Below are 25967 nucleotides of genomic sequence, written 5' to 3'. Positions count from 1 at the left end.
TGCCTGAGGTCTGAAACTGTGTGACCAGTGGGTTGCGAAACTGTGAAATCGGATTTTCCTCGCGTCCCTGAAGGCGTCAGCTCCCCTCTGCTGGGATGTTCAGTGCCCTCCCTGTCCCCGCTGCTGCTGCCTGCTGCCCAGGCTGGCTGCTGGGCTCGGGATGACGCCACCTCTCGCTCCGCCCCGGCGCAAACTCGCTCCCTGCGTTCATTTCATTCCTCTTCTCATTCCGAGCATTCTTCGCATCTCTGTCAGTGCGCGAAGCGATTCACCTACACCTTCCTGGCTGGCCCAGAAACATCAGAATAACTTGACATAGTATTCAAAATACCCAGTAACATTACATTACCAAAAGAAAGGGGCAATTTTATATGAGATATCAATTACGAGGTAAGTTTCAATGGTAGTTACAGGCATTCAAAGTGGGTTGTAGACTTCAGTTCATTTGGGGAGGAGGGGGGTGGGTTAGTTTACGTATTTCTTTCTCTTTTTTTGGAAATGCTGCACAGTGTATTAAAAATGTTGGCTTTATTTAGTTGTTTAATATTTATCCCACAGCGTGAAGTAACGTTAGGTCGTTTGTTTCCTTCGCGGAGATAGATGGCCGCTGTTGCAACAGGGTGCTCACTTTGAACACTCACTGTTGTAGCCTATGGCTTTGACACAGCAGCGAAAATCTTTGACATTTTTCACATTTTTTGAAAAGAAGCCTGGTCATACGCCCCTATAAAAGCCTCGGAAGCCGTTTGCCCCCGTGTCAGATTGTCAGAAACTCGCAGTGGGATTCGGGATGAACTAAAAACACACTGCACGAATAACAGTTTTTGGACAAGATGACGGTTGAAAACGTTGCTGTTTTCCTCTCCGTAGTTGGCTCAGCCGGGAGTTGTTGGAGATTTCACCGGAGCATTTTCGGACCACCTCGAAGAAGAAAACACTGTGGCGAGACTTGTTGCTTCAACGCGTTTGACGGTGCTTTTTCGAATCGTCATCTAAGTTTTGTGTAAGTATTTTTTATTTTTATGTTATTTTTTTATTTTCAAAGGTTTGTTGGTGTGGTGCTCTCCATGTTGTCACTTTATCCGAGGAAACCGATTGCTGAACCGGAGGGGAAAGATTAACCCAAACTCCTTTTATTGTTTCATTTTGAGGGCTTCATTAAAGCTCCTCTGGAGAGCCCCAGGGCCAACTTATGCCTCCAAAACTACCAAGCTGAAAAAAATCTGTAATAATATGTAGTTTTTTGGTCACTTGAGCGCTTTACTGTGGTTTAAAATAGCCTTAAAAGGTCGCTTTTAATAATGAAAATTGTCTTTAAAAAGGATCTTGAATTAGCAGCTGGAGTTTGTGTACATTTATGGGGTTTCCTTTATTGTTGTCCCTTCCCTTCCTTTAATTTGGGAAATGCCTGCTCAGCTAAAACTGCAGGCCAGCTGGAGGAGTTTTACTCCTTACAATGATTTCATCCACTTAACTTTTTCTGGACTTCCCTGGATGGGAACACGGCCCTTATACAGAGAAAGCGATGAGAATTAGATCAAAGCTTTCATTATCTTAGGTTCAAGTTGCACTAAAATACTTTGATTTGTTTCCACTTTGTTGTCTACTCAGCATTTGCTGCTTCAGATGGTGGTCTGAGGACAAACTGGTCCTCAGACCACAGTTGGCACAACTCTGATAGTGTTGACACAAGTCAGTGAAGGTGCTTCTACTGTAATAATTTTGCAGAAATTTCTAATTTATTCTCTCGTGAGATCTCCAGCCCTTTTTGTGTCTCACTTCTCTTGACATCACTTGGCTTCAGTAGTATTTTATGATCAGCTTTAGGAAAATAACGAAGCAATTGCCTCCTGAAAAAGCTAATTTTGTCAAAGTAGCTGATTTGTATTATTGTAAGCTTTGCAGGAGAGGCGACAACTGAGAAAATGGGTGAAAAAAAACCTGCCAAAGCTTTAAAAATAGCTTGTTGAACAAAATCCACTTTCCATCACTACTGCTACTACTGCTACTACAAGTTTCTGGCTGAAGCACTTACAGCCTCCCACCTCTTTCCACCTTTTCCACTATTTAATGTGAAAGCAGCTGGTTATAACAAGCGCACATGCACTCTGCTTTTCGCAATGTAAAACAAGCATTTTCTCACAGCAAACTCGGTGTAACTTTTTGCAAATAAAGGGCCGAAAACACACGGGAAAAAGAGACTGTTATTTATTAAATTAATCTAAAAGGGCTGCTATAATTTAATGGAAACAGTTTAAATGCAGTGAGGTGTAACACACACACACACACACACACACACACACACACACACACACACACACACACACACACACACACACACACACACGTCACAGTATAAATCTGCTTGCTTGGAAGAAAAAAAATCTGGGATTGAAAAAGATGCTTTGTTTTCAGCTTATGCAACCAGTGGACCTGTTGGACGGAAGCCTGCATAACATTTGTGCAAGAATAGGATGTTGTCTTTGTTTGACCCAATGAAGCTTTACATATGAAACTGGCAGGTTTTAAACTCCCTTTTTGCTTTGAACCACCACAGTGCTGAGAAAGCAGTACCTGTTGATCGCTAGACTGCAGCACACAGCCAGGTTTTTCAGTGCATCAGCATCAGTCTATACTTTTTAAACATTTGGAATTAGCCCAGGAAGCATGTAAGGATTGTGTGGCTCATATTAAGGTGAAATTTAAGCAGATGCAGATAATTATCCTATTGAGAGTAGTGTTGTTTGGCTATATTGTCTTTGTTGCTCTCCGCTGCCTTATTGAGGTCAGAGGGTAGGACTGGAGAGAGTGTGGTCTATTTGCTGTGAAGTGAGGACAGAATAATGTGCTTTTGTCAAGCACAGTGGACAGGGTTACTTCTGGAGCAAAGTGAGACTCTTCTTTTCTTCTGTTGACCTTCAGAGAGCTGAATTTTGGCTGAGCACTTGTCACATCATCAGTCTACAAGAAACTATGACGTATATATGAATTCAAAAATTAAATTTTCCCTGTCGCTGATGAATGGTCTAGCTGAGCCTGGTGTCATGCATATACACAGTCTCCCATGAAGCCTTGATAGTGACGGAATATGACCGTAATTACTCATGACACTTGTACTTCAGCTATAACTGCAGTTACCTGTGGTGATCCAGCCTGCGAGGTTACGAGAGTGATGCAGAACAGAAAGGCCCTCTTCGCTAAAGAAGAAGCACCGGGTCTGCCTTTACTCACTGATACTACAATAATCAGTTCAGTTTGAGAATAATCTCAAATGCTTCCTGACTGTTTGGATTAATAGCACATTAAGCGATACAGTCACTGCTAATTGACTGCTGGAGAGAAGTTCCTGTGTACTCTGTGCCACAGAGCATCAATGTTTTTAGCTTCCTTGGATGCCATCTGATTTATAAATAGCTTTTATTAGAGTCCTAATGCAAACAGAGCCATAATCATACATTAGGTTACAAATGATCACGGATAGAGGTGGAAGATTGTATCGATGCAGTTTAGAAAAAGATTTACAAAAAGAGAGAGAGAGAGAGAGAGAGAGAGAGTGCTTGCATGCGAGTCATGTGGGGAAAAAGTGCCATGGCCGCAAGTTTGATGTCGGCATTTTGCAATGGCTTATTTTGATAAAGAAAAGGCTTTGGAATTGATAAGCTTGAAGGCTGGGGGATTCTGAAGGATGGACAGTTTGGAACCAGTTTACTGTTTCGGCACTCCCACATGTAGTCACGTAGTCCCAACCTGAATTCATGGTGATAGTTATTTGGTACCTCAGTGGCATTGACACAGTGTAATAACGATCAGCGTTTTTTTTTTTGTGTTATTTTTCGCAAAAAAATAGACTATGGCTTCCAGCAGTTGGTGTGTGTGTGTGTGTGTGTGTGTGTGTGTGTGTGTGTGTGTGTGTGTGTGTGTGTGTGTGTGTGTGTGTGTGTGTGTTGTTGAGATAAAGGGTCATGTTTTGCAAATCCAAAGGAAAAAAAAAAAGATTATCCATAGACGTAAATTTTGTCTTTTACATGCTCTCGTTCATGCTTGGGTGTTTTTTTTTTTTTTCTTTTTCGTTTATTTTTGTATGTTTGTTTTTCCATTTGTATAAAGTACAGATGAAAAAGGGATACATGTAGAAACAACAGTGCAACGAGGCATGCTTTCTATTTGTGGCTGTGCAGATGCTCATGGGAATGCGATCACATTATGTGTCCCGTATTTTTAATTGAAATGCTAATACACACTATTATTATTATTATTTTTTGTTATGAAAATTCTAGGCTTGAAAAAGATCTCTGATCTGTAATTGAATCTAGACACGGAGATATTAATTGTGTAATTAGATGTGATGTGTGGCAGGAGTTGAATCGCATCAAAACATCAGCGTTTTCCATGGTCAAAACACCCTTTAAAAAGAGGATACTCCTGCAGGCTTCCAGACTGTGTGTGCCCTGAGGTAAACCCTGGTCTAGAAAGGGAATTTTAGAGTATGCGCTGCTGCTCAGCAGTTTGAGCAGGGCCCACTGAGGCCAGCGGAGAGTGCCACCAAAAAGGAAAAGCTGGCTCAAAGCCACTGACGTCATCTAAGTAAATCTGCTTCAGTACTGCAGCCATAAAATGACTGCCAGCTACCGAACGCACTTTGGCCCTGTCAACCACCTTAGTGCAACACAGTCCCCCCCGTTCCTTACTTATGGAAGGCTGTGTTTAAGTTTAAGCTTCTCTCACCCTTTGAAGTCGTACCACTTTAATATTGCAGTCTTATAATGCTTACCATATGGCAATCTCAATTATTAGTTCTGGAAAAAGGCATTTAGAATTCACGGTGTCATAACCGCTCGTTATTGATGTGTTTCTTAGACACTTGGACTTTGTCTGGAGTTCTTATATAAAAGCAGGGGGAAAAAAAGACAAATGAGCTCTGCTTCATGGTAAAACACAGACAAAAAGCAATATGTACTCTGAATCATTTCATGAGTCAGTTTCTGAAACCACTATAAACATTTTTTGCTCTTAACCGCAATGAAAGCAGGAAATCTCGGCTTCAACAACTTCCTTTCTCAGTGCCGACCATAGTAGTGGCAGTGGTGTTCGGCTTCTCCGCTAGTTGAAGGAAATCCATGGAACAAAGGCGCACTGTCACTTCATTTACTGAAACTGTGTATAATTTGTGGCATGTATTCAAATGTGGGTTATTTTGTTCATACTCCCCAGGTACCTCTTGTAATAAATTCTCACAAGACCTTTCCTCGATGGTCGCTGTAGTAGTGTCATGACTGACACAGATCAGCCAGGCTTTTTCTGCCCTCGAGGTGCCCTGGATTCAGAGAAGGCACACGTAGATTGGAAGGCAAGCTCCCAACATTAATATGCGGGCTGTACCCGGTAAATTAGTTTGGAATCTGAGCCAGGATGCTGCAGTGGAGAGCAGTGCGGTCCAAACTTTTTGTGTGTGTGTGTGTGTCTGTTTAGTCTTTTGAATTGGCCCAAATAGTGGACATTTTCAACTAGGAGGTGTTTAATTGTAATTACATCATTAATACATGGAAGCGGGTTTATTAGCGAACAATACAGCTTTCAGTAAACCACGAGAAAGTATGTAGTGACAGTATTTTTAAACATAAATAAAGACAAGGTTAAACTCAAACTGTCTTAGTTCATGCCCTCACACCAAACCAAAGTAATACTCACATAAATGCAGCTGCATTAGAAACTCCCACCCCTGAGTAGTACAACCAATAGCTGGAATCAAATTACAGGGATATATATTCATATCTTACTGTAAAGTCCTCTGTTTTGACTCACTTTTCTCCAAGCTCTCGCCTTTTTTTTCCTACTACTGTTTGAAAGTGAAGCTAAACCAAACAGCTCCATTTGCCCTCGAACACCGTCAGTGAAATTGTCCTCCACTGCTGATTGTTGGCGGCGTCAGTTCAATCCCAGTTGTTGGAAATTTTTTCCTTGCTTTTAAATATTTGAAAACACAAAAACGCTGATTCGCCTGTATTCACATTGCATGGCAACAACTGCAAGATTTTTCTGACTTCGCACACTAGCCTGTTCTTGTTTTCTGGTGTACAAATATGGAAGACTGCATCTTACTGTAGTGTTTTCCTTGTAATAAGCAATGAAAGAAGTATAGATTTCTAAATGGTTTAGTCTAAGTGCATTAATCCTAGACATTTGTAAAGAACAAGAAAAATGTAACTTTTTAAAAAGAACATTTTAGGATGTAGCTAAATAAGAAAGTTAAGAAAACCTGACAAATTCCCACTGACGCAAAATCATAGCATCAAATAAAAAAAAATTTACCTGTTGAATACAATCTCTGTATGGATGGGGTTAATCTATCCATCCATTCAGTATCGTCGAGGAGATCGCCCATCCCAGCCGTCACAGGACAAAAGACTGTTGTAAAATTGAAAGACAGAACATTTGAGTTACATTTTTCTTGGCTTGTCAACACTTTCTATACCTTTTTGGACACCTTCATTGACAGGGGGAGTCCAGTGTGGTATACAAGAGTTGTCAAGGAGAGGAAAAAATGACAACAGAGAAAAAGGAGAAACGTATATAAGGGGACAAATGAAGACTGGAGATGCAGAAGAAAAGAGATGAAAGTCGGTGTGAATTGGCAGCGCCAAATGCAAATGGTGGCCTTCATGCTCATCACTGTGATTTGTTTTTTCATGCCCGTCCGCACGCGTCCTGGATGAGCCAGCAGCCAGCCCTCTGCCTGCTCTGCTCTCATAACTGTCAGGAGATCCTTTATCTGACGAACCTTTATTTACAGCTTTAATTTCCTGAGCTTTATGTGTTCCTCTCGCACTCCACACCACTCTGACATGGGTGTATGCCGTCTGGTATGCACTGCAAATTTTTGATAGGCAAATGTCCCCTGAGCTTTCATTACGTTTCGTGTCTGAATGGTAAATTGTGTTTTCTTTTTCCTTTTTGTTTATATGTAATGTTTTTGATATTACTGGCAGAGCAGGGATGTGTCCTCAGAAGGAGAGATTTTTGTCTCTGAGATTTACAGTCAATTTTCCCTCTGCTGTGCAAGTGGAAGACCTTTAGCGTTGCCTCTTTTCTCGGCTGACGACGCATCTGATGTTGTCCAGATCATGTTGTTGTTTTTACCTGTTTCACAGTCTGAGGCAGGTAGAGAGGGCTGCTCTGACAGAACCTGTAAATCAATCTCAAACAAAGATTGATCCCACAGTGGCCTGATGGTTGCTGGGTAGTGGGATGAAGACCTCAGATTTGAGAGAGATGATAGCAGACAGATTCACAGCATTTAAGCTTGGAAGTTCAAAGAGGCAAGAAATAAACACTGGGTCTTTGCCAATAACAGAGGGAGCATAAGAAAGCTTTGGAAATTGATATTATTTATTCTTTTTAAAAATGTTTTTTGAGACTTATCAATTAAACTTGAATGAAAACCCCACTCGGATTCTTTAATTATTTCGTAAGGTTGCCTTTAAATATTTTGATTCCTCCCTTTTTTCCGCTTAGAGTTTGGACTTGGGTTGCAACCCTTTAGTTGATTTGAAAGAACTTTGAACAGTCAGTGCATGCATCCACTTCACTTCGAGCTGGTTAGTTTTTATTTTAGTGTGTTTTGTATCTCAAGGTCCTCAAAGGCCTGCTGTGAAAGACTTCATTCCACAAACATGCCTTCTTCAAGGTAATTAATTTGTTTTTAATGACTGAATGTGGAATTTCAATAACGTCTGTCGTTGTAAATGTTCATAGTTAGTTGCGTGTTGCCTGGAATATTTTTAACATTGCTGTAATAATTACGCAGGGGCCAGAATATGTCTTCACAGCATGCTAAAAATGTTTTGAAATCACATGGTAATTATAGTTTTACACACTGTGGCCTTAGCTACTGTGGGCCATTATGGGGTGCACAAAAGTCATTCAGAGAATTATTATTGCACCCTCTGAGATAACGGCACAAAAGAACTCCACATGGAAAATTACATTTGAGACCTCTCATCTGCTATTTCATTACCTTGCTCTGTCTGATGGGTGAAATGGGTTCTCTTAATTTAAGGAGCTGAATTCCAGCTTGGTGAGTGGTTTATGTAATCTTGCAGTAAGTGTAATTTCCCATAATTCCATGTCACACCTACTACTCTGCTTAGCTACCACATTCACTTATTGCATTGCAGGCCATCTTTACCCTGCATCTCACAAATAAGACCATTTCTATGGTGTACACCCTGCAAAGACAGAAGTATGCAATTATCTGTAAGCCAAAAGTGTTTCTACGGGTGACATTCATACCCTCTTTTGACAGGCGTAATTAGTCTTCAAATTCTAAGGCACTAAGAGACCGTCTTCATTGACAACTGCCAGATTATTCACATTTTTCACACAGCAAAACTATCTAGTCCTTTGCATGCAGTTTAGCCAGGTAATTTGAGCTGCAGCACATCGGTGTATTTGTTCAGAACTGACTGTTTTCAAACAATTTTGCTAACATGTCAGACTGCACATCAGCAGTTTATGGTACATTTAATCATTATAAAAGCATTCATTTACACTGAAAGAAAGATCTTGGCAGCACACTGGTGATAAGGGCATTAGGTTTATTTGTGTTTCGTCACATTCGAGTGTCATGTAGCTTCACATAACCTGTTTGAAACCTCATGGGTCCAAACATGTCGATTTGGCCTAAAGACCACGGACGACCTATCCTATAAGTGTATCTTTTCTTTATTTATGGACTACAGTTCTGCCTGCAGGTTTAGTTTGAATGTATGTGCTCATACGATTAATTATCTGTGTGGTAGCTTGAAAAAAAATGCGGTCATTTCATCTCAGGGCTAGAGAGCCAGCTCAAAAATCTCTTAATGCATCCTGTTTTCACTCTGATTTCATTTTTGATTTCATCTTCAGAGCTTTGATGTTTCTTTCATGCTGGTCACCATGCTGTCGTTCATTCAGTTTTGTTTTTAAGTTAAAAGACTTGTTGTGCTTTTCCTGACCACCTCTCTCCTTATGTCACAACCAATAACACTTTTGCTTAGTTGATTTTAAAAGCATCCTGTTTACCTCCACACTGTGATATAAAACAGTCAGATAACCCACCCTTCATATAAACTTCCATGTGACTGTTCGGGGCCATATATGACCTCAGCCATATATTTATGGGTCATTCTGATATTTTTAATTCTAAAAAGTGTTTTCTACCCTGAATTTTTCAGTCTGCTTCTATGATCTTTTATAGTTTTTACAAAAACTGACCCATCGATGTGGCAAGATAAATGGGGAAAATTGAGTGGGGTCATTTATCACCTTGGAAATACATGTATGCTTTTTAACATTACATCATTACATGGTCAAGTGTTTCTGTGGCCTGTGGCTAAGAGGCCGATGCTTTAACAGCCAAAGTGATCATGAAAACAATCAGGCTGATTCATTCATTGTTGGATAAAAATGATGGAAAATGTTGACTGCTTATTGTTTAGAAAGTTTTAGAAGAGCTGCTACATTAAAGGACATGCTGTTATGTAGGGCTGAACGATTATGGAAAATAATCTAATTGCGATTTTTTTGCCCCAATATTGCGATGCGATATGCGATTATTTTTTAAGGTCTTTGTCTTCTGTATTATTAAACAAAGACAAGCAATACATCATATAGTATGGCCAATACTATATTACATTAATTTTAAACTGTTCTTTCCTGGAAGACAGACCTCTGTTATGATAACATGAGGTGATGCATGAATTGATGACTGACATTTTTATTTAACTTCTTCAATCACAACAGTATATTTGAACATACACAATAGTTTATTTTTAGCTTACAAACATCTGAGCATAAAGTGCTGACAAGGAACCCTGGTGTAAACATTAAAATGAAAGTCAGTACAATGTGCAGATTGCAGAAATATACATAAACAAAATCAGTGGCTTTACCACACTCAGTTTTTCGACATCTGTGAACTACTAGACAGTCATTCAATTAAAAAATAATATTAAATAAATAAAACTAATAAATAAAAAATACACACATCTTACTGATCTCTGCAGTCAGTAACATTACACATAAAGTGCAAACATAATAGCAATTGTATAAACACACACACAAACACGCCTTTAAAATTTAAAGGCGTGAAATTGGACGGTCTAGCCTTCTGAATCAGAAGGCTAGTTCTGATTAGCGTCACCGCTGTCTCGGTGGAGTTTAATAAACTCGGCCGTCTGCTTCTTGCTATCTAAAATATAACCAGACACTGGCGTAAATTCTCGACTGTCTCATACTTCTGTTTAATAAGTTTTCTGTTTGACGTTTAGTCAGCTGTGTGAAAACCAAGGAGGAACCCACCCGGGGGATTAATAAAGTTTTATTTTATCTAATCTAATAACTTTAATCTCAGCCAAACCGATTTACTCACGAACAAACAAAACACTGAAAAAAGCCCAACAATAACATTTTTAGGTTGTCTAAGTGACTTATATATTACGTTTAACCCGAGCAGCGAAACTCCGCGGTGATCTGAAAATGATGTGCCGGGAGTTGTGCCGTTCTCGGCCGCATCAGTAACCCTCGAGCTCCCGGCTAGCTGTCGAGCTGGTGGGTAGCAGACGCCTCTGAAAACGTCGAAGCACTTTTGCAAATATGGGATATCTTGATAAACCGAGCAGATATTTGATGTTTACACAACTACTTTCGCGCCTGAAAATATTTTAAAAGTTTATTTTGTGACCCAGAAAGATTAGTATGAGTAATTTTAAAACTTAGTAGCGGCCGCCATTGTTGGAAACTGGAGTTTGGCTGGGCCGCGCTATGAATTCTGGGATATGGTAGTAATTTGGACAGCCTTCGGCGCGTCGCTGTGACGTAATCGGTCTACAAATGCGGCCTCAGGAGGATGCAGCCCATGAATTTGGACATGTCCAGAGTATAATCGCAGCCTTTGCGGTTAGAAAATTGCACTTGATCATGTCGCGATATTATCGCAAATGCGATATATCGTTCAGCCCTACTGTTATGATGACGTTTTATGTGAAATGGATAGCATATAAAATATTATGGGGTCATGAATTACCCCACTCAATCAGTATAGTTACTATAGCTTGTTTGCTGGAGGGTTAACAAGTAATGTTTAACTTATCAAATTATATGTTAGTTTAGGTGAAATTCAATTTTATTGTCATTAAAAAGTACATTACTCAAACAATGAAATGACGAAATGCAAACAGCGTGCACATGCATATAGAATACATTTACAATATGTACAAGAATTCGCAGCATTTCTATGCAGTGTGTGTATGTGGTGTTCATGTAAGTGTGCATATGGATATTTTTAGCATTGGCGAACCTGAATGATCTCTTTATCTAGCCGCCATACATCTGTCATTTTCAGCCGCCAAGTTCAAGTTAAGGGAAGTTTCTAAGAAGAGTGATGGCATTAATAATGCTTTGCAGTTTACTAGGCATGTTTAAGAAAGCATTGGAATAAAAATTTGTACAGATTTGCAAGAAAAGCAAGAGCAAGAAATGACTCCGATTATTCTGTTCGAAACGGGTGAACAAAGATAAAACTGCTCGTGCCGCCGGAAAAAGTGACAAGAAGGTAAAAGCCAGTTTGGGGTTGTTGTTTTTTTTTCTCTTTCAGATCCTTTTAAAGTTGTTGTAAATCCGTCTAGATAGTGCTGTGTGCCAGCAGCCTGTGCCAGTAGTTTTGGATGGATGACCTGAAGGAAGATGCAGATCAACACTCAGCTACATAGTTTCTGGCTAAAAGTGATGGTTTTAGAGCCTCTGTGTGCCCTTTAGACACTCTTCCCTCTCTTTTGAGAGTGGGCTTGAAGTTTAAACTCATTTTATTCTTTGTTGCCAGGTTCGGCGTGTTGTTTGTGCTGCTTGACTTACTTTGTTTTCCCTCAGCTAATCATCAGCATCCAGAAGACACATTTGCTCTCATATTATGAAAAAGCCCTGTGGAAAAACATTGTTAGTGGAGTAATTTCTGCAGAAAAGAAGCATTAATGCTTGTCCGCAGAGTGAGACATGCTCAGCAATTTCAGCAGCTTCAAGATATAAAAAAAAAAAAAAATTAGTTTTCCTCTCTAAATGCATTTAAATATGTCTCAAAGTATGGGCGGGGCAAATGAATCCAGCTGTTATTTTGTTTCTCTGTTAATAAGAGCTAAGTCTGGAATTTTTAATAATCAAAAGGTTAATGGAGATATACATTTTACTTATGGTTTTATTCCAAGGGCACTCAGATCCTCTAATCAGGGGCTCCTAATGCAACCAATGTCTCGACTAAAGACGAAGGGGGATCGTGCCTTTGCTTTTGCTGCACCAAAACTCTGGAACAGCCTGCCGGTTGATGTCCGTGCGTCGGAAACTATTCAATCTTTCAAATCACGGTTAAAAACCCATTTGTTTAAGCTCGCCTTTCAAACTACTTAGCTTAATTTCTTCCCGGTTCGTGCTTGTTGCAATATTACCATCCTATAACTGTATTTCTTTGTTGTTAATTGTTTTCTTTTGCTGTAAACCTGCAAGTATGGCTCGTCTGTGAAGCACTTTGTTGTACCTGTGACTTTTAAATGTGCTATAGAAATAAAATTGAAATTGAAATGTAGAATAGGCTCTTCTTCCACAGGTTTGAACTCTGACACATTGATGCTTTTAATAAGGCAGTTCATGTTCAGGTTTAAGGTGTTTGTTTTCTTCTCCCTCAGTTCGCTGATATTGTGAACATCACAGGAAAAGTGCTGATAAATGATTGTGAGCTGGCCTGATTTTCTACCCATTTGTTGTCAGATGTATTCAGATGGTGCTTTTATTTTTAAAAAAAAAGAGTTATAGAAAAAGTAAAGAAAATAAAGCTACTTAGTAAAAAAAAAAGTTCTTTTAATTAAATTATTCATGCGTTAGTGTCTAAGATGAGTGTATTGATGTATTAGAAAGCACCAAGAAGTGAGATTATTAGTAAGAATAGAGAGTAGCAGTTACTTGAAATATCATAAACAAATTTTATAATATTGGAAATATTGTTCACTACAAAACTGTGGTAACAGAAGCCTTAATAGACACTTGCTTTGGTTGACTCAGAAGTTGGTTTGAGAATAAATCACCCATGTTGTCAGTACTCACTGTCCTAGCAGTTAAACACCACACTAACTTTAATTATTCCCATTCCAGATGTGTCCTCGGTTGTTAGTAATTTGGTGAATTTCAATAGATTCTCATCCAGATGCATATTTCTTTTTTTAATTCCCATGTTGACGATGACAGATGTTACAAGATATTACAAAGCCCTTATGTGCTCATTGTAAATGCATTATAGGCTTTCATGAAGCTCATATTTATACATTTTAAGCCCAACATTTTCCATCAGGCATCGCTGATATAATGTTATTATAGCTCTTCAAACGTTTTTGGTCTTTGCAATGTTTGGAGGAAGGCGCATGCACAGGATGGGAAGCATGATGGAGAAAACCACACTGTCTCTAAAGACTGATTAAAGTATCACTTTACCAACCATAGCATACCACAACAGAGAACCAGTGTTCCTACAAAACATAACAGAAGACACAAAACATCCATGTCAGCTTATTGATGAAAGAGGATTAGATTTTAAAGTTGAGGTATATTTATTTTTACTTGGATTCGATTTGTTGCAGTTGTGCTTTTACAAATCTGGAAAGAATGTTTCATTAGACTAGATATGAGGAGACTGGGCGTTTGCTGCTCGAGCTTCACGAGGACACGGGCGAGCGTTTTTCTTCAGAAAGATATTTTGCCATAAAAATGTAAGCTGGATTCGATTATGAGCACAGATAATCACTTGGTTGGGTTAAGAGGAGCACATCCAGAAAGAGGTTCAGCCCTTTAGTGGTTGAAATGGGAACGTTTCCCCTCCCTCATCAGTTTGTGAGTTGGTTCTGCAGCGTCAGCAGTCAGCACACAAAAACGGAATTCAGTAAAAGCTCTCTCTCCCTCTGCTCTCTGGGAGTTTTTTTCCCCAACAGCTTGCTCCCATCCCCCCTTTCCCCCTCATGAACTGACATGCTGGAAGAAACATATGCTACTATTCCCACTTCCTGACAGCTTGTGCTGCTTGAATAGGATCTTGCTCAGGGAGGAAGCAGTTGTCTGGAAAGTGTGGAGGGATTAGGGCCATGAGAAACCTCAGTCAGTTGTTAGCATATAATGTCAAATGTGAAATTACTTTTGATTGTGAATTAAGCATACACTGAGATTTTTCAAAGTGTTCTTTGAGGCATGAAGAAGAAAGAAAATTGCTCACTGCCGAATTTGCTTACTTTTACAACAGATGTGTAGGGATGACACACTTTTTACTCAATGAGTATAAACACTGGATTTATGATTCACAGTACTGTATTGCTTTATTGAGCCCATAGCCCAATATCCAGTTATCGAATTAGTATGTTTTAGTGAAGTCTAAAAGAAGCACTTTACACAGGCTGACTGAAGCAGAAGCACAGTGTAGACGACTGCATTGATCTGGATACAAAAGGCTGAAGTAAGTCTGGTTTATGCAGCCTATCAGGGTCATTCCTCGTCACCTATCCGTCATACGAGACCTATACAAACTCATCAGTGGTTTAACTATTTGTTATCTGAAAAGTATATCTTTCAAGGAATTTGCTATATAGCTTGCCTTTTAGGATGTCTTCTTCTTCCATGCATGCTGTCTAACCTGTTTGCCTGAGCTGTGTTTGACTTCCTAGCTGTGATGCTGTCAATGATTTAGCACATTTGGAAAATACTAAATTCTAAGAGGACATTAGCAGTCTTCTAATGTTTTAAGATGATAACCATACCCTAACTCTATGTTTTGGAGAAAGGCCAAATGGACTAGTTTTTTAAATGTGTTTCAGGATTATTATTTGTCTCCATTCTGATTGTTAAAACTTGGGAAAAACGTTTAATAAAAAAAAAAAAAAAGACTTTTAAATTGCCTAAGGTTAGCATTAAGGTTAAGGTCTGTCTTTGTTCCCTTTTAAAGTCTACATTTACAGTTTTGTGTTCTTGCTCTTTATTAGCTTGTTAAACATCATACTTTCTTATACATACCAAGTATAAATTCATCCTTTACATAATGAATGATCTGCGAGGAACCTGTAGACTGACTGCCCACGCTCAATACAGAACAAATGGGTATTTGAATTCTGATATTTCTTTAGGTTATTTAACCACCTCATCAAACGCCCCTTGGAGTCCTTGATCAGACGCTGGCTCTTGATGTCACTGAATATTTTCAGAAGAAGGCAAAACGTTTCATACTGACCACAGTGCTGGATCTTATTACGCTTTAAAATACCAGTCAGAACATTCATAAATGTTGTAATGTGTATATAGTATATAGAATAGTTTGTGTTACAGGTTTCACGTTACTTGATATTGCTGTCTTGGCACAATGACAGGCGCCTCTTTATTAGCTGCATGTTCACCAGGAGCTTGTTGGTCTTGTCAGTAGCCACTGGTGAGATGAGACTTTCTCCAGCTGTGTGAGCAGCTTGGCTCCAGCTCCTATGTGTTGCTCAAATGTCTGATTCCCTTATGCCACCATAGTTGCTGCGGCTGACTGGAGATGTTAGCGCTACGGATTAGTAGTCACAATGTTTTGTTTTTTTTCTTTGTCTTTCATTTATTATTGTTTTCATATAAATGTTTCTCTTCACAGTCACTGGTATACACATTTACACCTTCAAGCTGCCAGCTACAACCACAGTCTTCCTGTTGTCCACTAAAGACTTTGAGACTGGGCGCTTTAGCTCAGCGCCGGTGGTAATGAGGCATGTCGATGCTTTTTCCCTAGAGGAATCAAACTAGCAACTTTGCTGACAGCATTGACTTTGTACTTGTTACAGCTCATAGGAATATATAGAGCTAAGAGCAGTTGCACAGGTGCTGAATAAAGGGGGAAAAAATACATTTCCCAGACCTTTACACTGTGCATTGCCATTTAATTAGCAAGAAGTCCATGAGAGAAAATCTTCAGCTGTTTAAACCCATAACATCCGTTGTAAATCAATTCAACAACTTTCTTGGTGATGTCCAAGCTTCTTTAGCTGCTTCCACTCCATATTGTGCTCTTTACTAACTGTAAGCATTCTGTTTTTGAAGATGGTTCTCTGCTTTTCTGTTGCAGTAGTCATGATCTGCGGGTTTTTTTTTTTTTTGGGAATTCCAGGTCTCTCCCTAGTCTGCTCCAAGCTTCAGCTTGGAGAGCTCAACCGCCACAATTGATCCCAGCAGCTGGAGCGGCAGCGAGAGCCCTGCCGAGGACATGGAGAGGATGAGCGACTCGGCAGACAAGCCTGTGGACAATGATGCAGAGGGGGTGTGGAGCCCTGACATTGAACAGAGCTTCCAGGAGGCCCTGGCCATCTATCCTCCTTGTGGGCGCAGGAAAATCATCCTCTCTGATGAGGGAAAGATGTATGGTGAGTAAAAGTTGTTGCATGTGTAAGTGTGAGTTTTCACATTCATTATCTCTGCTGCTTTTAGTTTTGAGGACTATATATATATATATATATATATATATATATATATCTCTATATCTCTCTCTATATCTCTCTCTATATCTTATCTAAATACAAAGCTAGTATCAGCAGCTAATCACCATAGGGAAACATTTACCTGGAATTAAATGTAATTAAGGTGACAAGTTGTGTTTTTACAGGCATTTTGTGGGAAGTGATTCAGACTTGCTCATAAACCTTATCAAGACCAGCCTGTTGAGTGTTTGTATGGATCAGTTGTCAGTAAGGGTATTTTCCAAAGTGCTGCTCCTTTAAAAAGGAAAGACATGCTTCAGTTATGGCTGTGCCGAGCAACGTAAGACTGATGGTGACTATGACCATGGAGCTGTCACTCTGGTTCACAGAAGTGCAAGTTTATAAGTAAAGCCGCATGAACTATTAGTCAGTAGCAGATGGTACTACGGCTGCCACCAGCTGTGCCCCCTCTCCTCCCACCACTCCCCCCCTGTTCCTGGCTGGCCTGGGTGATGTCATGGAAAGAGGGAATATTTTCTCTCTGTGGTGTTGGACCGTCTCACAGCCTGTCAGTGTCAAGTGAAAGCAGAAAGCTCCTCTGAGCATTGGGTTGCAGCTGTCATGTGACCCCTCCGGCCAAACAAAATGTAAATTCTAGGAGTTGCAGCGAATCCCCTCAGTTGCCACTACAAAGATGTGGGCTCAAACAACGGGATCCTCCCCACTGTCTCTCCCTCCAAATCCCTGGTCCCCACACAGAGCGAGGCTGCCAGAGAAGCTGCCCCTCTGCTGTGGATTAAAGCATGAAAAATTATTTTTCTAGAGTTATAAATGAGCAATGCTAACTGTAAGCCTCTTTTCGATTCAGTTGACATTCTCAGTATTATAAAAATGTTTTTCTGAAATGTCTTCAGATTGTGGTATTTTTGATTTCTTCTTTTTGACAAGTTTTAATTTTTAATTTTCATTTCCTGTGTCAAATGCTTAATTACAAAATCTTATATGTAAGTTGTGCCAATTAATAAAATTATTTGCACTGGTATGGATTTACCACAAACCGTCGCAAAACGCCGCTGCCCATAGCATGTTTTCTTTTTACATTTCCCAACAAGGCTATTGTCTAAGATAGATTACGAAACCCCAGCAACAAATCCAAACAAATGTTTTGCTATTGTGGTGTTGAACCCACCTTAAAATCTGCTGAAGAAGCGACTGCAGGGTTGAATAGCGGTTGGGCCTGCCAGATGTGCTCCATATCTGGTTACAGATGGCTCGTCAGCAGCTGAGTGTTTGGGCTGTGCCCTGGTCTAACTGACATGAGAACTGTTTGTCACAGAAGTAAAATGATTTTCATGTGTAGATGCTGAAAAGGTTTGGCAGGGACGGCTACTACTGCATGATAATGTTGCAGAATTGTAGCAAAAAAGGAGCTAAATGCTTCTGTTCAGTTTTGGGGGAAAATGTTTTCATTTTTTTAATAATTGAAGATGCAGTACCTGAAAAATATGATGTTGGTGATATCTTTCTGCCGATTTCACTGGGGAGCACACTGCTGCTGGTCTTTTGTACTGGTGCTTTCTCAAGTGGCAATGCTTGTTCTTCAGCCCTTCAATGTGTTGCTGCTTTTTAATGCCAATGTGACTTTCCTAAAACCACTGTGGGTTTCACTTAAAGACAAAAAAGAAAATAGTTTTAATTTGAATAGGTTGCAGGAGTTCATTACTTTCATAACAATCTTTAGTGTTTCCCACAGACTTCGATTTGCAGCGTGGGCGTGCGTGCACGAGCGAGTGCGGGTGAACCAGCTGGTGGTTAAAGCATGAAACATGAGGCTAGCAGGTTAGCGAGGTTTGAAGTTTTTAAAATGAGAGTAACAGATTGTCCACTATTATGTTGATCATGGATGGAGATCTTTTGAACATGAAATAATAAAAAAAAAAAAGTTAACAGTTATTCTTGTTTGTCTGTTAATATGGATTCCTTGCGGGCCACCCAAGAAAGAATCTATGTATAGGATATGTATAGGAAAGGCTATTGTTGACTTTTCCAAATCAGTCAAGGATCAGTAATGGTTATATAGTAATGCCTGTCACAATAATTGTCTTTATTTACCAGTCATTCATTTTCTTGCCCGCTTATCCAATTCACGGCTGTCCTAGCTGTCATGGGGTGTGACAGGTAGGGTACACCCTGATCAAGTCTACTGCAGGGGGAACGCAGACAACAGTTCATCCTCAAATGTACACAGTGCCATGAAAAAGCGTTTGCCATTCTGATTTTTTGCATATTAGCCATACATTTCTGATCATCAAACAAAATGTAATATTGGACAAAATGAAGTTTTCAATTATTATTTATTATTTTTTTAGACAAAAAAGAGAGAGAAAAAAGAGAGAAATCTACCTGGTCCTATGTGGGGGGAGGGAGTAATTGCCCCCCCAGTGTTAAATCATAAATTATCTTTGATAAATGCCAGGCCAGATGAATCAAGAAATCACTTAAATAGAACCTTTCAGACAAAGTGAAGTAGGCTGAAAGATCAATTATGTAAAACCTAAGACAACAAATACTTTTAACAGCACTGTACTTACCCACTTGTGAAAGGAAGCCGGAGTACCTGTAAGAAATAAAAACACGATGACACAGGCAGAACATGTGGACTCTACACAAAAAAGCCCCGACTGGCCAGTAGTTTCGAACGGAGGATTGTTTTCTTCTTAAGCTAATCGCTAACCTCTGTACAGACTTATTACAGACCTATTTATTGTACCCTGTATGGACATGGCCGTAATGTTTTCCTTTGTGTTTACAAGCATGTTTATTTATTTAGTATTTAGTATTTAGTATTTATTTATTTAGATAAGAATGTCATGAGTAATTCAGGCAACAAATATTTTACCCACCGTAGCAGGGTTTGGGTGTAGTGAGCCTAAGCCAAATGAACTCTCTCATACATCCATAGAAGAGAAAGAACACACACAGTGACAGTAGTCCAGGTGAAGTGATTGGTAATATATTATTTGAGGTTAATGGGCATTTTTCACAATGACTGTATAATTACGGTCGGGAAGTTTTGAAGACTAGGCCTGAGTACACTTGGTCCCACTCCAGAGCTCTCTAAGAAGCATTCTGGGTGAAAGCTTAATGAAAAAGAAGAGCTCATTAAGGGTCTATGAGGTAATGTTTCTGTTTGCTGTGTGGCTTTTTTTTTTTTTAAGCACAATTGTGCAAAAACTGATTTTCATGGATCTTGTTGGCGAGGTGGAAAATGGGGAAAGGAAGAATCCAAAATTTGATATGGATCGAGGCATGGATTTGTGCAACACATGTCCAGTTTTATGAATGAACTGATGTTAGCAATGCTCAAAACCTTTTGGATGTATGTAACTAAACAGTCATTTCTACCATTAGCTGTACAGCTAACCAACAATGGATAGTGCAGCTCGTTGCCAAATCAACAGGTCAGGTGTTACCCATGCCTTGTTTGTTTTGCAATTCATTGTTTAATGATAGAACTGTGAAACTATTATTAACTCTGAAGGAACCCAACCATGGCAGCTGTGTGTGGACTGCTACCACTTCTGGTTTAAATTATGTCATTATTCCCCAGGACCTTATCAAGTCCTGCGATCCACACCTTTACCTGTGGCAGGTTCAGTACACACTGTACACCTGTCCTGCTCACTGTGGTGTAGAGGTGTATGGCATGTGCTGTTGTTTTGGGGGAAAAAAATGTTTTTTTGTATCTAGAGAAGTCAACTGAGAGGAAGCAATCAAAATCCAAACTGCTGAGTTTGAATGTTATACCTTTGAATGTAATTTTTGTGCAAAATTCCTCAGATTTTCCATTTATAGTCTTTGCTAAGAGTACGCCCTTTTGGAATACCATCAAAGACAAGTGACCAATGAAGCGGTCCTCTGTGCTGCTGCTAGGGATTGATTCGTGTTAAACGTCCAGTGATTTGTCTTTTAAAAGGGGAGAGGCTAATATGATGCTGTCGAAGACCAAGAGAAACGCAGACAGGCTCTACACAAATGCTCTCATGGCATCTTGGATGAAAGCTGGCTACAAGGAGACAGGTATTTTGTAGTTGAGAATCCCTGGGGATGGCATAGTGTTCCATGCACAGAGCTCATCACAAGAGGAGCTGCCCCGAGTGCCCTTAAGCCCTTTGTTATCTTGGGGTAGAGTGTAGTTAATTAGCAACAGTCTCTATAGCAACTGTGTTGCGGTACAAAACAATTTCTAATTTCTGCTTCCTAGCTTATTGTGATGTTTACCTGAAGTGTTTCGGATGTGCTGAGACTAGTGTTGGCTGGCACTGTGCCTATTCTCAGTGGCTAATTGTGGCAGCAACAGGAGATGCTACATCTGCATAGGCTGCATCGCCGGCATTTGCCATGTCTTCAGACTTTGGCAAATATTTTTAACAACAAAGGGAAATGGAGGGCATTGGCCCTTACCCAAAGGCTTACGACTCTATACTTGTGTAATTCACCTGCTGTGCTAGGCTGCATTCATTTACCCCAGAAATAGAGTTGATAAATGAAACAACACGCTTCACTCAAATTGTATGTTTATTCATTGAGTTATGTATTTGCACTACCCAGCAAGCTAAATGACAATGGTGAATTTTTCTCAGTTACTGTTTGGGGAAAAAAAAAAATAAAGACCTGAATTTTATTCTACCTACTGACAAATAAATATGCAAATACATACTCTACTTGTAGGCTGTACAACACCTAAATATATATATTTATATTATTACTGGTCCTTCACAGTTGAATACATTGTTATAGCTTAAAGGCTTTTTGATGGAGACTTAATTACTTACCTTGGAGATTTGGACTACTCCCTATGCTTGTATTATTGCGTCTTGCTGGTTTTGATAAACAGTAGCAGCAATAATACCATTATTTATTTTTCTAAAAATAGCAAACACAGTCTGTAAATGACCAAAAACCATACGTTGTAATGTTCTCACTGTAGGTGGGCTGCAGGACACGGTGCCTCCATCTGCATGTGTTAGTTGATGTAAAGCTTTTCCTATTACCATTCTACTGTTTGCTCTGACATCTCGTCAGTGATCCAGCCCAGACCCCTCCTGTGGGAACTAAGTGGCACTTGGTTTGCAGGGATGCCAAGGATGAGTTAGATATAATGAGCAGACCTGGCTTGCCCTCGATGGCCCAGCGCTGTGCTCCTCTGGGGCTCGTCTCATCGGGCCGAGCATGCTCTGAGACAGAGCGAGCGGACCTGATCCTCCCTGCTGGGCGGATAATGAGGAATTCTGGGATCAGCTCAGGCTCCCTGAGTCACCTGCATTCACTCAGAATGGAGTGTGAGGAACTTCATTGCAGGAGAGGCATCACACACCTCCAGAATAATCCCTCATTTGTTCCCTTGCCATTGTCAGTGTAAGACTACTGTGTTTTCACACACGACAGTGAAAAAGTCCAATTTTTTATGTCTCTCTCAAAAGGAGGAACTATTGAAAGTGTAAATAGTATTGATGCAGGTATGATTATGGAAGGAAGAAGTCATTTTGAGTTTCAAGAAGATTTAAGGGTTTTTTTAACGTCAGATTTTTATAAACTGGTTATTTATTCATCATGGTTCACTAAGTAGTCATATATTTTAGACTGACCCAGTAAAAGGAGGAAAACCTAACATGAAGCAGCTCGATTTGTCAAAGAAGGAAAACACTCTTCCACTCAGCAGTTTTTTCTGAGCTTACAGTCAGAAACAATCGTTTCTATTGATAATTCAGCTAATCTAAAAGAAGAAACGAGTGGCTAGGAGTCACTTGTCAGGAGTCACTAGGAGCAGGTGTATGTGAGAATCCAAATGTGTGACAAAGTCAGGTCAGGCATTAAATGGCCTTATCCTACCAGCTCCATAGCAAAAAGCGCAGATGATATCTGATTGTGCCGATTCGTGCCTAAACCAGACAGAGTATATATCTGGAACTGATGTGAACTGTCTCATGCTGAGTGCTTCATGTGATAGGGAACAACTTGTGATATTGCCCTGCGCTGATTCTCCTGCCTTTTTCTCAAGGTCATGTGTGACAACAGCTGAAGAATAAAGAAACAAAGAGAACATGTGAGAGAAACTCATGAGTAGTGTGAATCTCCAAAATGTTGCCATTTAGCTGTGGTGTGTAACAAGCCGTCATTAAGAGACTAGCCTGTGAAAGCAGTTTTATATGATTGATCTGTATGGGTTGTTGGCTTTACTGGTTCCAAAAGCATCATATTTGGGGTATGAAAGGTCTGCCTCTTTAGTTTGGGCACATGCATTATTTATTCCTTAATGACACACACAGCAGTTGTCTTTTGTAATTCAAGCCATTTTTCTGTTGTCTCTTTCAGTAAGCCTTTTGGTGATTGCACATGTTGTTTTGCACTCTGAACAGGATGGGTCTATTGTGAACAGCGGACTAGTCAAACAAGTGTATGGACGAGAGCCAGCAGGAACATCCAGATAACTGACGATTCTGATTATTTCACTGAAAATTTTAGATTTTCCTACACGTCTGCATCGCATGTATGCATGTTTCGGTGACTCCGAGAATGCAGTTAATGAGAATCGGGCTAAAATTGGACCCACATCTAGAGCTACTCTGTTGCTGAGCAGCAAAATTGATTTTGAAGTGGATTTTATTTTATTTTATTTTTATTTTTTTGTAAGTTTTTTTTCGGAGGGTAGATATCAGCTCACAGTCGTGTCCGTGTTGCGGTGACCGAGCATAACGTGTTGTGACTTGCGTGAGATTACCGTCTCCTGCTCACAGCCTCCTGTGGTTGGGGGGTTCGTGCCTCACAGGGGTGCTTAGCCCACGCTGAGGTGAATAAGAAAATGTAGGTATAAGCAGCGCTGATGCCAAGGAGACTGAGGAGATGTTACTGAGAGGGGTTTTGTGTAGAAGAGCGGGCTTTCAAAGCCAGAGAGTGCATTTTTTTTAAGTTAGTTTTTGGCCTATTTGATATATTCATGTATGCAATGAACAATTGCAAGGCATGCAAGCACGGAAAAAGAAACACTTTGAAAGGCATTTTTGTACACCTCACTCCAATGTTTTAATGATCAAAGTGTATTTTATCACCTTAAACAAAAACCCCAAACATTTCAGATTTGTGCACATTCATGTTTGCCCATATCTGCATCAGAAAGAGACTTAACCAACAGATTCATGAGGCTGTTTTTAATTTTCCCTATGTTTGGAAGTGTTTGCACTGAATGGTTAGATTAGGCTGTGGCTCAGTGCCTGCCTGAATCAGGAGTACATGGGGTGTGTCCCTGCTCTGAGGTCTGTGTGAGGCCCTCTGAGCCAGGCTTCTGGTTTCAGGTTGCATGTTCCCAATTGGCTGCCTTTGTTTGACTAAAACACAGTGAGACTCTGGGCTTCTTAAAGATGCAGTGTCACTTTTTTAGTGTGCTCCTAAAGAAAAAAATAATGTTTCGTGCTGACTACATCTTATCCCATTGATGAAACACTTTTATTCTGATGAGATCATCTCATACTGATAGGACCATTTTGTGTAATCAACATATGAATGGAATCTGAATGCCACTGTTATGCTCTCATCCAGCGCGCAGGGACTACACTCCAGTGCTAACACAGACTGTCATCTCTTTCTTTGCTGTTAGTGAAATGGAGAAAGGTCTCTCAACACTGAGCAGCATCCCTGGAAACAAAAGAAGACAGCAGCTATATCCATGAAATTATCACACTTAATGATGTTATGTTGCGACCTGACTCTAATATCATATATGGATAAACCTTGTAATGTGACATAAGAGCATACTTATCAGCCGGTGCCTCTCTGTGTTATTTTCAGTACCTATTTTGTATTTAAACCATTTCACTTTAAACCTCGGATAAATTATAACTTTGAGTCAAAATTCTCTCAGCTTGTCTTCATGATTACAAAGAAGGTGAGATATAAGAGCCCATCATGACCACAAAGTTTGACTTTTCATTTATACATATTGGCCACAGCCAACATGTCTTCCTTTGTGCTCAGATGCTGAATTGATCCTGAGAGATTGAAAATATTGATTTGACTCAGCGTCTTACTTTGTTGTGGAGAAGGGGGGCAGTGTACCTTCCTGACTGTTAGCACCGTGTTCACACATTGGACTTGCCACACAGCCAGTTCCTCGGGAGACTCATAATGACAGCCGTCCTCTCAGATTAGTCCAGCAGCCTATCCAACTGTGGCTTTACTCCCTGGTCATTTATTTCATCCCTTTCCCTCTCCCGAGAGGCAGACCTCAACACAATGACCAGGCCAGCCTCTACAATAATGTATGTGATGATAAACACAGTGGATCCTAATTGATAGAGTGATTCAGACAAGGGCTAGCTGTGCAAATTGGTCCCCTGTGAGTATATTGCACAGAGTTGGGACTAGCAGGTTTCAGCTCTGGCCTTGTTTGAAAGGCGCAGAGCAAGGAGAGAGGAAATAGAATGGGCTGGACCTGCTGAGTGATAAAGAGGCTGTCTTTTCCTCTGAATGCAGGCACAGTTCAGCAGAGGTTGGCTGCTGTAATCCCCTCAGTGTCTCCAGGAAGGCTCAGGTTAGTGACCTGCTGCTTTGTGATGTCTTGTAAGATTTTGAGAGAACACCTCACCTTTAATCCCCCACTGCTCAGCTAACACATTAGCTCAACTGCTCCTGACCCAGCCCCTGCAATAAAGCCTTTTATCTAGCTCAATAAGGTCATTTGAAGTTAAGTATTGATTTCTTTTGGTGTCCAGAGAAAAATGGATTTTTAAAGAGCTGTTAATTACAGTTGCATTATAGTGAGAACTTAATTTTCGTGACTGGATTTTTAAACCTCGGTCGGGTCAGTTTGAAATTCAGGAAATAACCTGAATCCAGTTTACTTGAAATTTCACATAAAGATTTTATGCTTGGCTAGTGTGAGAAAAGTACCGATGAGAATAAGGTGCAGTGGAAACGGACTCAAATTAATTTTGATGTACAGAAAGGTGACAGACCAAATGGGGGGAAAAAGAAAACGGTGAGGTCACCCCCAGAGCATTGATTCTACAAGTCTCTGGTGATCTGCTGAAGCAACTTAGCGCCGTTCTTCAAATAGATATTCACTCAGTTGTTGGCTGAGACAGCTAACATGTTAGCCCCAAACCTCCCGTAGATCTTCAGTTGCTCTAAATTCTCATAACTAGAACACCGTAGCGTGGGGATACTGATTCATATCATTTTTATACCCTTCAAACCATTCACCAACACTCCTAACTTGTGTGTGTCGGGGGTGGCACTGGTGCTTCGACAGACATATACCCCTACAATATCAACAGAAGGACCTCAGCCATCCCAACAACAGACTGTTCTCTCTGTTGAGGTCAGGAAAGCGATTCCGCTCCCTGAAGACCAACACAGAGAGACTGAGGAGGAGCTTCTTCCCGCAGGCGATACGGTCTCTCAATCACACCA

At 40.2% G+C, this 25967-nt stretch overlaps 1 protein-coding gene across 3 annotated transcripts in view; it reads left to right on the top strand.

Annotated features, from left to right (window-relative positions):
- The first annotated feature begins 214 nt into the window (after positions 1-214).
- Positions 215-25967, top strand: part of tead1b (TEA domain family member 1b) — a 54024-nt gene continuing 28271 nt past the window's right edge. For all 3 annotated transcript variants that reach the window (XM_080885289.1, XM_080885290.1, XM_080885288.1), the window contains exons 1-3: positions 215-390; positions 871-1003; positions 16193-16445. In XM_080885289.1, coding sequence (XP_080741415.1) covers positions 16289-16445 — 157 coding nt within the window. In that variant the 5' untranslated portion in view covers positions 215-390; positions 871-1003; positions 16193-16288. The remainder of the gene's footprint in view (positions 391-870; positions 1004-16192; positions 16446-25967) is intronic.

The sequence above is a fragment of the Rhamphochromis sp. 'chilingali' genome, assembly GCF_963969265.1.
Source record: "Rhamphochromis sp. 'chilingali' genome assembly, chromosome: 6".
Lineage (NCBI taxonomy): Eukaryota > Metazoa > Chordata > Actinopteri > Cichliformes > Cichlidae > Rhamphochromis > Rhamphochromis sp. 'chilingali'.
This window is presented reverse-complemented; position numbering and strand designations above follow the sequence as displayed.